The sequence below is a fragment of the Entelurus aequoreus genome, linkage group LG03, assembly GCF_033978785.1.
Source record: "Entelurus aequoreus isolate RoL-2023_Sb linkage group LG03, RoL_Eaeq_v1.1, whole genome shotgun sequence".
Classification (NCBI taxonomy): Eukaryota; Metazoa; Chordata; class Actinopteri; order Syngnathiformes; family Syngnathidae; genus Entelurus; species Entelurus aequoreus.
Window position 1 is genome coordinate 24,358,621 of NC_084733.1, and position 12,142 is coordinate 24,370,762.

The following is a 12,142-nucleotide window of genomic DNA, read 5'->3' on the forward strand; positions in this document are numbered from 1 at the left end:
GAGTTTAGATTATGTTTATGTTGAGTGAAGTGTTCCATGCTAGGTTTGCAGCTAATTCCATGACAAATTAATCATTTTGCATTTTTTATAAGCGGTGCAGGTACTCTTAGTCATTCTCAATTTGAGTGAACAGCTTTCTGACCTTCTTGATTATTATTATTCAATATTAAAATGATATTTATTGAATGATATTTACAATTATGACATTTTTATTTTATTTTATTTTTTTTACAACTTCCACATTCAAATGACAGGAACAAATCTTCAAACTTTACAAAAACCAAGGGCCCTCTGGTGCTCTGGGCCTGGGTACAAAATGCACACTCTCCTCTCCACTTCCTGTGTAAACTGGTAATGTACATCAATGTAACTCTGTTAAGCATGTTACAAAAAAAAAACAACCTTTACCAAAAATGATAAAAACAATACCACTTTTTAGAACACTACATGTTACGCGAGCCAGCCAACTAGCATTGATAAACGTTTGAGTTCAAAAGCTAGCTAAAAATCTACAGTAAAGTACCAGTTCCATTGGCAGCAAAACAGGCCCAGAGCATAATACTACCATCACCATGCTTGACGGTAGGAATGGTGTTCCTGGGATTAAAGGCCTCACCTTTTGTCCTCCAAACGTATTGTGGCCAAACAGCTTAATTTTTGTTTCATCTGATCACAGAACTTTCCTCCAGAAGGTCTTATCTTTGTCCATGTGATGTCAGATGAAACAAAAATATAGCTGTTTGGCAATAATACCAAGCAATATGTTTGGAGGAGAACCAAATATTAACATTGCTGTATGTATACTTTTGACCAAGCAGATTTGGTCACATTTTCAGTAGACCCATAATAAATTCATAGAAGAACCAAACTTCATAAATGTTTTTTGTGACCAACAAGTACCGTATTTTTCAGACTATAAGTCTACGTTTTTTTCATAGTTTGGCCGTGGGTGCGACGTATACTCCGGAGCGATTTATGTGTGAAATTATCAACACATTACCGTAAAATATAAAATAATATTATTTATCTGATTCGCGTGAGCGACGAAGAAAATGTCCGCAATCGTCACACACACACACGTCAGCAATTGTCACTCACACGCTAACCAATAAGAATTCGGCGGGGGAGGGTCTTGGCAGAAGTGCATTGTGGGTCATGGAATGCTAACTGCTATATGCTATACGCTACTGCCGGAGCTATTAAAATGAAAAATCACATCAACATTGGCGATAACTTTATAAAAATTGAGAAGGGCTGAACTAAAATGGCACCGAAAAGGAAATCATATACTGCAGATTACAAGCCGGACGTAGTGAAATATGCAGCAGAAAACGACGATCGAGCAGCAGAAAGAAAGGACGTACCAGGAGCGACAATGAGGAAGAAGATTTCATCGGATTTAGCGATCAGGAGTGACAGATTGTTTGGTAAACGTATAGCATGTTCTATATGTTAAAGTTATTTGAATGACTCTTACCATAATATGTTACGTTAACATACAAACCCCGTTTCCATGAGTTGGGAAATTGTGTTAGATGTAAATATAAACGGAATACAAGGATTTGCAAATCCTTTTTAACCCATATTCAGTTGAATATGCTACAAAGACAACATATTTGATGTTCAAACTGATAAACATTTTTTTTTGCAAATAATCATTAACTTTAGAATTTGATGTCAGCAACACGTGACAAAGAAGTTGGGAAAGGTGGCAATAAATACTGATAAAGTTGAGGAATGCTCATCAAACACTTATTTGGAACATCCCACAGGTGAACATGCAAATTGGGAACAGGTGGGTGCCATGATTGGGTATAAAAGTAGATTCCATGAAATGCTCAGTCATTCACAAACAAGGATGGGGCGAGGGTCACCACTTTGTCAACAAATGCGTGAGCAAATTGTTGAACAGTTTAAGAAAAACCTTTGTCAACCAGCTATTGCAAGGAATTTAGGGATTTCACCATCTACGGTCCATAATATCATCAAAGGCTTCAGAGAATCTGGAGAAATCACTGCACGTAAGCAGCTAAGCTCGTGACCTTCGATCCCTCAGGCTGTACTGCATCAACAAGCGACATCAGTGTGTAAAGGATATCACCACATAGGCTCAGGAACACTTCAGAAACCCACTGTCAGTAACTACAGTTGGTCGCTACATCTGTAAGTGCAAGTTAAAACTCTCCTATGCAAGGCGAAAACCGCTTAACAACACCCAGAAACGCCTTCGGCTTCGCTGGGCCTGAGCTCATCTAAGATGGACTGATACAAAGTGGAAAAGTGTTCTGTGGTCTGACGAGTCCACATTTCAAATTGTTTTTGGAAACTGTGGACGTCGTGTCCTCCGGACCAAAGAGGAAAAGAACCACCCGGATTGTTATAGGCGCAAAGTTGAAAAGCCAGCATCTGTGATGGTATGGGGGTGTGTTAGTGCCCAAACATGGGTAACTTACACATCTGCCATTAATGCTGAAAGGTACATACAGGTTTTGGAGCAACATATGTTGCCATCCAAGCAAATATACCATGGACGCCCCTGCTTATTTCAGCAAGACAATGCCAAACCACGTGTTACATCAACGTGGCTTCATAGTAAAAGAGTGCGGGTACTAGACTGGCCTGCCTGTAGTCCAGACCTGTCTCCCATTGAAAATGTGTGGCGCATTATGAAGCCTAAAATACCACAACAGAGACCCCCGGACTGTTGAACAACTTAAGCTGTACATCAAGCAAGAATGGGAAAGAATTCCACCTGAGAAGCTTAAAAAATGTGTCTCCTCAGTTCCTAAACGTTTACTGAGTGTTGTTAAAAGGAAAGGCCATGTAACACAGTGGTGAACATGCCCTTTCCCAACTACTTTGGCACATGTTGCAGCCATGAAATTCTAAGTTAATTATTATTTGCAAAAAAATAAAAAACTTTATGAGTTTAAACATCAAATATCTTGTCTTTGTAGTGCATTCAATTGAATATGGGTTGAAAAGGATTTGCAAATCATTGTATTCCGTTTATATTTACATCTAACACAATTTCCCAACTCATATGGAAACGGGGTTTGTACCAGGCACGTTCTCAGTTGGTTATTTATGCGTCATATGGCGTACACTTATTCAGCCTGTTGTTCACTATAAGGCTGCAGCTAACGATTATTTTTCTATCGATTAATCTATAGATTATTTTTTCGATTAATCGGTTAATCTATAGATTATTTTTTCGATTAATCTATAGATTATTTTTTCCTTTTGCCGATTATTTTTTTATTCAAAATGAAGATGAAAAAATAAATGTAAGCCCGTTTTTTCAAAAGGCATGGCTTTTATTTACAAAAAAAAAGAAGTATGGCCACTCAGTCAACATTGACAACAACATGACTAAATATTCTGTAACAATGTAAACATTTAAAACTTTTAACATTTAACAAAATTAAAAGTAGCTTATTTGCTTTTTAATGTGCAAATATAAAAGTCAACATCCAGTGCAAATCTTAATATTCTGCAATAGTATAAGCATTTCAAAAGTAAAAGTATTGCTTTTTTTGCTTTAAAATGTACAAAAATAAAGATAAACATCCAATACAAAAAAGTGCAAAACGAAATATTCTGTAACAACAGTGTAAACATTTCAACAAAAGTGAAAGTATTGCTTATTTGCTAAAATGTGCAAAAATAAAGATAAACATCCAATACAAAAAAGTGCCAATCTAAATATTCTGGAGCACTGTAAACATTAAGTATTGCTTTTAAAATGTGCAAAATAAACATCCAGTCCAACACAGTACACAATAACCAATTCTACTCATTCCAGTGAGTGTCTAACAGTTGTAATGAAGAAAGGTTAGCATGTCTACATGCTTTGGTTCTTTTCTTGTTTACAATATTCCCAGCAGCTGAAAATAGGCGCTCAGAAGGGGTCGATGTGGCTGGAACTGAGAGCTAATTAGCCTTCACCTCAAACCAGGATTGCGAGCGAGCTGAGCTGCAGTTTAAGTTTCTAGAAGGTCAACGGGCTCATAGTGATGTTACTAGTAGTTGACTGGGAGGTGTTTATTATCATTTGGGGAGAGTCTGCTGCCTGATGCTCACCTGCTAAACACCTATCTGCTCCACGCTGAAGCGATGACTACATGCGCTCTGAATACGCACTGCTGATTGGCTGATAATGCTGCGTGTGTACCAATCAGATGGTTGTGTGGGTGGGACAATGCTGCGTGTGTACCAATCAGATGGTTGTGTGGGTGGGACAATGCTGCGTGTGTACCAATCAGATGGTTGTGTGGGTGGGACAATGCTGCGTGCTGAGACAGAGGCAGACGGAGCAAAGCAGCTTGTTAAGACTTTAGCTTAGAAACTCGTTCGGTACACCCCCGTACCGAACCGAAAGCCCCGCACCGAAACGGTTCAATACAAAACACGTACCGTTACACCCCTAGCAGATACAAATGACACATTCATGTTTTTGTGTAATGATGACAACGTATGCTCGCGCGGACGATTGACTAGTTGATGGTTTTCTTTTCAAATGTTCGTTTATAGTCGTTGTGCTGCTATGATAGGCCATTTCCGCTCGACACAGTGTGCATACAACAACATTATTAGGCCGTTTATTGAAATACTCCCACACTATTGGCATGCTTTCCCCCCCTCGCTCGCACCGCTCGCATCGTCTTCTTTGATCGTCTGCTTTGCGCTTCGCCATGACGGTAGTGTGACGTCATTATGCGACGCGTCGACGCACAAAAACGGCGTCGACGTATTTACGTAACCGATGACGTCGACTACGTCGACGCGTCGTTTCAGCCTTAGTTCACTATTCTTTATTTATTTTAAATTGCCTTTCAAATGTCTATTCTTGGTGTCGGATTTTATCAAATAAATTTCCCCCAAAAATGCGACTTATACTCCAGTGCGACGTATATATGTTTTTTTCCGTCTTTTATTGTGCATTTTTGGCCGGTGCGACGTATACTCCGGAGCGACTTATAGTCCGAAAAATACGGTATGTGCTCCAATCACTCCATCACAAAAAAATAAGAGTTGTAGAAATGATTGGAAACTCAAGACATCCATGACATTATGTTCTTTACAAGTGTATGTAAACTTTTGACCACGACTGCATTATTCATGAATGGTAAGATTAACCTTATGTCGACATATTGCAGTTTAGGCCAAACGTGGGCTGCAAGCTGAAAAATGTAAGGATGCATTTAAAAGTTATGTTTGCCAGAATATTGATTTTCTACAGCGTGTCGCATAGAAAAACAGCAGTGGCCGTTAATGGAGTCGGCTACATTTGGCTAAGCTACACTAGCTTACGATTTAACGTTAGATAGTGCTTCAGAAAGCAGCTAACGACGTAATTGACTGTATTTTTGTTAAATACATTGACTCATTGTACATATAATTAATCCAGTAAACAAGCCAAATACTTAATATTTGTTTTCTACAGTATGTTGATTAAGCTTATTGTGTAACAGGGCGACATGGTGAAAATGTGGGAGGCCTTTTCTGAGCCTGAACAAAAAAGTGTGTGTACGTTTAAATTATTCATGTATTTGCTACCTCTACAAAGGCAGTGAGATTTGTCTGAAAGCTACATCTTATTTCCCTCATCCCCCACCCCTCAACACAAAACTTCAAGCTCGGGGCAAAAACACAGCAAATGTTGAATGTATTTTTCATACTGCAGACCACTTCTTCCTCGATGTTGGTGGACCCTCGGCGTGCTAGCGAAAGCGCTAATGCATTTAAATGAGAATTAAAATAAGACCTTTTACCTTAGCCCTGGCGTGTGTATGTCAGTCCGCGCAAGATTTATTTGACGTGTAAAATATGCCTGTGCGTAGCTGAAGACTTGAGAATATAGAGGCACTTGCTCAGTGTACTGTATAATATTACAGTTTACGCAGCTTGGGGCGCATTCAGCTAGCCTAGAAGTCTTTTTGCGATATCATCGCATCGTATTTCTTGAGGAAAGAGTGCAACATATTTTACCCGAGCTAAAAATGCATCCAATCAGATCTACAACAAATTCCATTATTAGTAAGAACTGTAGTATTTATAGTTTTTTTTTTATCTTAATTTTTAACAATTATATGCTAAATTTATGGGTTTTTAGCAAACACCGTGGGGCAAGCAAAAAATGGGACTAAATATGCTACGGAAATTCAGTTTTTCAGGGAGGCTCATTGTGACACACGTCCGACCAGGATAATTCACACTGTTGTCGAAGAGGCCGATATTTTGGCATGAATGTGTCATTAAGGAGTAGTGGAAAAGATGCAGTACTCACAGTGATATTGACCGCTCTGGGTAGTGAGATGGACCTATAGGACATTCTTGGAAATCCTTCTGGCCACTTGAAGACCGGGCACGGGTTACTTTTTCCATTGGAGGTCCACTTAGGCTCAAAGCCGACAACTTTCTTCTCCTTCTCTTTACCTCTTTCTGTCAGCCTCTCTTTTTCCCAAACATTTTCCGTCCTTTTCTCTCCACCCAAGATTCCATTTCTCTCCCAATGACTTTTGTCTTCCGTAGCCTTCTCCACATGTTTCTTATTCCTCTCTTGTATCAGGGTACCATTAGCTGCGAGTTCATCAAGTTGCCTCACTCTGTCAATGTCTGTCTCCAGATAAAGCCTCCCGGTGGAGGGCTGCGACTGTATCTTTGTGCACAGCTCCAAGCCGTGCTCTCGGTACGAGGGACTCTCTCCTTTCATTTTCCTCATCATGTCCGCTGGTTCTAAGATCTTACAGCTGGGCAGTGTCTTGCTCCATTGTTGGAAGGAGCTGATGTCCTTTGGATCACATTCATTGATGGTATGCAGGTTGGATGTTGGGGTGTACCACAAGTTTGTAGGTGGCGGTGGTGTTGGAAGGTTTGTTGGGGTTGAATGCAAAGACGCCAGGGTTGATGGTGGGGGTGGTGGCGCCTGAAGAGGAGGTGAGGGGAAGCGGTGCCGCAAGGTGGACTGCTGTTGTTGAGATGGAGCACTGTTGGTTTTCAGCACCCTGCCGGTCACTTCGTTGAGGAACTGTGAGAACCTGCGCCTGTCCTCTTTCTTCTTGTCCTCTTGAAGGACTGCGGGGGTATCTTTGTTGGAGCAAGATGAAGTAGCATTCCCTGGGTCTATCTTCTGCACTGTGGTGCTGCTCTCTGAAGCACCTTTAGTTTCTGTGTTAGGGGTAGGACGTGTGAAGATGAGATTTTGGTAAATAATTTCAGGTTCCACAACTACACTAGTGAATGCCTGGTCTGTTTTGGGAGGTATTCCGCTCGACAGCTCCGATCCCTCTGTGCTGCCGTTCTTAGCAGATGTCTTGATTAGGCAGGTAACCCCTGAACTCCAACTATTGGTGTCCCAACTGCTGTCATCATCACTTGAACTGCCTATGCCGCTTTGCCGACTTGGACTGGTGCTACGCTCGCTTTGAACTGGGCTGGAGTTGTCCAAGCTGCCCATTGATCGCCTTTTCAACTGAGAAATGGATCCCTTCAGTCTTGGTAAAGAGAAATAGAAGTTTGGAAGAGATCCCTGGAGACTTGGACAGGCTTGAAGAGAGGTGACAGAACCCCGGTTGCTAGAGGAGGATCTTCTGTGGCTTGGTTTGGTGGCATTTTGCAGGCTTGAAAGAGAGCCTTCAAGCAAAGGAGAGGACTGGTGACGCAGCGGAGGTTCCTCTTCCTGGTCGCTGTATGGTCCAGAGAAAACAGGGCAAGATGCGGTTGAAGAACAAGAGCCACGATCCTGTCGAGTCAAGGCCGTTCTGGATCGTGGTTGTCTTTGTAGCGAGGCCATTTTACTCTTCTTTCTCCTTCTTTGTGCAGGATTTGGTGATTCTTTTTTTATAGACTCAATTCTGAGGCCATCATTTGATATGGACACACACAAGTGAACCATGTCAGGCCTGTTAACACAGGGTCCCCGCTGCTTCCGATCCACAGTATCAACCGTCTGTCCTCTTGTGGTCTGACACACTTTCACTTGTCCTTACCCAATGAGAACCCACTGCGGTTTGTCACCCAACCTACTTTCATCCGCCAATAGTTTTTCTCCTTTAGCTGCATAGATCAACAACTACCATCACCAAAGCTATGTCTGTGGGAGTCATCCGTAATGAAATGCATATTGATATGGTTGGCACTGGAAATCCAGGTCAGTGATATTGACCGAAGCTACCATGTGACTTTTTGGCTTGCGAGCACCAGGCAAGCTCATGGATCGATAAGTCACATATGTTAACAGTTTGTTACTGCAATTATTTCAAGATAGTCACAGCTTTTTCCATGAGCTTTACCGACGCTACCTTGTCAAGATGGTGCTAGATCTACCCAAATAGAAGACGGCAATGAATATCAGACAACACCTATTTTTCAAGACCTGTTTGTATAAATATTTTTACCAAGAGTGCAATAACAACTGCTAGATTGCAAACACAAATATATTTCTTAGCTGCTCGACTGTTTGACACATTTCCTTCATTGATCATCATCTTAAATTGTCATCATAACTCATTCTCCGTTGTTTGTTAACTTGCCCAACCTTCAAGACATTTTTATTTCCTGGCTGGTCTTTGTAACTCTCCAGGTTACTGCTGTGGGAGTGAAATTAGGTAGAAGTTGTTTGGCACCATCTACTTGTTTTCAGGTATGAATTTTTACAAAAGGTAAGATGACTTGTCATTTTCTGACTTTTTTTAGGAGAATATAATGAAGTGGCACCTCGATTTTGCTCCAAAAGGTCAGCCAAAGACCAAATCGTACAAAAACAGAATATATTTTTCCTTTTAGAAATAATGCAAATCCAATAAAGTAATGACTTCGTTGTTTGGGCGCTCTATTTCACGGACTATCACTCGGGCAGACAGACTAGTTTGTTACGCACATTGTATGGTTGCACAATAACCGAGACGGTATATGAAAACCAGGGAGAACTTTTGATGGAAATTTTTGTTGAAAACCAAATCATAGGAACATCGATTTACCACTATACTGTCTATTCATGCGATACAAATCTAAAGCTAGATTAATTGGCTTTTTTTGATCAAATTTATGTTTTTGTCGTGTCTGGCATTGTAAGTTCTCGGAATACCAAACTGAGTTATCTAGAGGAATCTAAAGACAGAAATAGTGTTGTGTTTTCTGGTTCTAAATATTGACACAGTTTCTGTTAGTCTCAACTCAGTCTCATTGTGTTCAGCGAGTGGATGTCAGAAGTATCTAGGTGTCTGACTTCTTTTAATTTGGCCTTTCTAATGACCAGAAAAGGAAAAATCTGAAGGGCAAGTACTGACCTCAGTCTTTAGAATTTACTACTTTTCAGGATAGTGTGTGTTTGTTCAGAAATTATGGTTAAAGGGCCTCTCTAATGCTGACAACTTTGGCACTTATTTTATAATTCTGGACCTGAAAATTATATCTACAGATAAAAGTCCACCCAAATGGGCTCCAGACTGTAGTTGACGTCGCACTAAGAGGGGGCGCCATTTCAAGTCTGGTGATGGAAAAGGTAGGTATGTAGGTAGGTCTTTATTGTCATTGCACAAGTACATCAGCACAAACCGGTTCAAGGTTAGACAAAAAAACAGTGTACAGGGTTACAGAACAGGTAGGCTGATGGGTCACCACATGGCGCCCCGTAAAAGATGGGAAAAAGGTAAACGCTGGGGGAGGATGAGTAAAAAAATACAATCTAGACTGGGCTCCTAAAGGGGCCCAATCTGGAGTGGGGAAAAAACCCCTCCATAGCAAAACACATATACATATTGCAACATACATCTTGAGAAATCAAGCAACAGAGGGGAGGGAGTGGGGGCCACGGTGGAAGGCTGTAGCTCTTCAGGCGCTGCCCAGCCGTCCATCACCCCTAAGGGATTCACGTCAAGGGCGTCGGACGGGGGCTGGAGTATGTGTGTGTGTGTGGCGTATATATTCTTGTGGATGCATGTGTGTGCATCCGCAAGTCTGCCGCAAGTCTCTGTTCCGCGGCCTTGGTGTCGTGCAGTCGCTAGTCAGTCCAAAGTCGTCAACAACAGGTGTGTGTGTCCATGAGAGACAAGAAGGGAGTTTGTTGTGTCTTCGCCACACTGTCCTTCGGGAGAGTCTCGGAGCCAGGGAAACAATCCAAGTTAGAATGTTTTGTATGAGAGTAAAAATAAAATTTGCTTTTCACTCTAAATTGTCTATGACTGACCTCAAAAATCATCCTGCGGGGCAGACAGAGGCTTTACCAATTACTCAAAAACTATTGGATATTATTGGACATTTCTGCCAGATTAATTTTCTAGAGCAATCAAAAAAGCACTCGTTTAGTGACATTTTGGTCATCTGGACACCATGGGTCCTTTAAATACCGTCAACAAAAACAGGTGTGAAATTATACCTAATGTTATGAAGAAAAAAAATGTTGTACTGTATTTCTCTTGACTGCGTGTCAACACGCACTCAATTTGTTGCAACATCAATACTCTCGTCGTCAAAAATTCAAAGCAGATGGAACATGATATAATAATAGTTTAATCAGATGCGGCAACACAAGCATCCTCCAACTCTGTGAATAATACGCACTGACTTTGCTAATAAGATCTCTGCCGACTCATCGCATCCTATGAGTAGAATTCCCCAAAGCCGCCGCCGCGACTGCAACAGAAAAGATCAGATGCTTCATTTCATCCCCGCAAGTGGCACAATGAAAAATTCCTTAGAGAGATGTGCTTTGGCATCTCGCTAAAGCTTGAGATTTGCACGTATTATGTTTCTTGTACATTTTGTAAGCTTGTGAATCAAACCTGTTTCTGCATGGGAGACAGGCTGTCAGCGACATCGTTAAGCACAAATTAAATTGAACAGTGATGTTATAATATTAAAAAAATACATGTTAGGGCACAACCACTTAGTATCCATCTCAACATACCAGGAAAAAAAATCAAATAATCCAAAAACTTCATAAAACGAGTTCTATAGCACACAACAAGAAGAAAATATTCACTTAATAACAAAACAACATATGTTAAAAATACAAGCTATTAACCCGGGGGTCTGCAACGCGCGGCTTTCGAGCCACAAGTGGCTCTTTAGCGCCGCCCTAGTGGCTCCCTGGAGCTTTTTCTAAAATGTATGACAAAGGAAAAAGACGAGGAAAAAAATAATTTTTTTGTTTTAATATGGTTTCTGTAGAAGGACAAACATGACACAAGCTTTCCTAATTGCTATAAATCCCACTGTTTACATTAAACATGCTTCACTGATGAGAGTATTTGACGCGTGCCATTTTGTCCTGATTTCGGAAGTCCTTGAACGCACCGTAGTTTGTTTGCATGTACAACTTTCCTTGATGCTGCCACAGAAAGGCGTGTTTCATGCCACTCCTTTGTCTCATTTTGTCCACCAAACGTTTAATGCTGTGCGTGGATGCACAAAAGTGAGCTTTGTTGATGTCATTGACTTGTGTGGAGTGCTTATCAGGCATATTTGGTCACTGCATGACTGCAAGCTAATTGATGCTAACATGCTATTTATGCTAGCTGTATGTACATAATGCGGTATAATTCCTTGTATTTTAGGTATATTTGAGGTCATTTTATTTATTTAATATATATATTTTTCCGTTTCCTTCAACTTGAACACACACATCGTTACCTTTGGCCATTCTAAGCCAGTAATTTCCAGGAGTTATCACACCCTCTGAAAAGCCTCCGTTTTAGTAATGTTTTCCAATGTTGAAAACATTTGTAGAATAAATATTACATTTCAACATTTCTGTCAACAAAGATTTGCATCAGCCTGTGACACATAGTCATTTTGATAGTAGGCTAATATAGCTAATATAGACACTTACATCATGTGTTGCCTTCATTATAACACTTATAGAAGGCTTTACTTTTCAGTACTTTTTTTGTGTATTTTTGGTCCTATATGGCTCTTTCAACATTTTGGATTGCCGACCCGTGTATTGACTCCTTCAAAAATAATATCAAGAAAATATATATTCAAAAATCCCAACAGGTATGTTGTAAATAAAAGGTAATTGACCTCAAAAACAGACATAAATTTAAAAAAAAATATTTCTTACTCTCTGATTTCCCTTTTAACTGCTTTATTGAGCAAATCCATCCATCCATCCATCCATTTTCTACCACTTATCCTT

At 40.5% G+C, this 12,142-nt stretch overlaps 1 protein-coding gene across 1 annotated transcript in view; it reads right to left on the bottom strand.

The window, feature by feature from the left end:
• Positions 1–6,973, bottom strand: part of LOC133646303 (brain-enriched guanylate kinase-associated protein) — a 131,459-nt gene extending 124,486 nt beyond the window's left edge. The window contains exon 1 of the mRNA XM_062041522.1: positions 6,290–6,973. Within this exon, the coding sequence (XP_061897506.1) occupies positions 6,290–6,727 (438 nt within the window). The 5' untranslated portion in view covers positions 6,728–6,973. The remainder of the gene's footprint in view (positions 1–6,289) is intronic.
• Between the last annotated feature and the right edge of the window lie 5,169 nt (positions 6,974–12,142).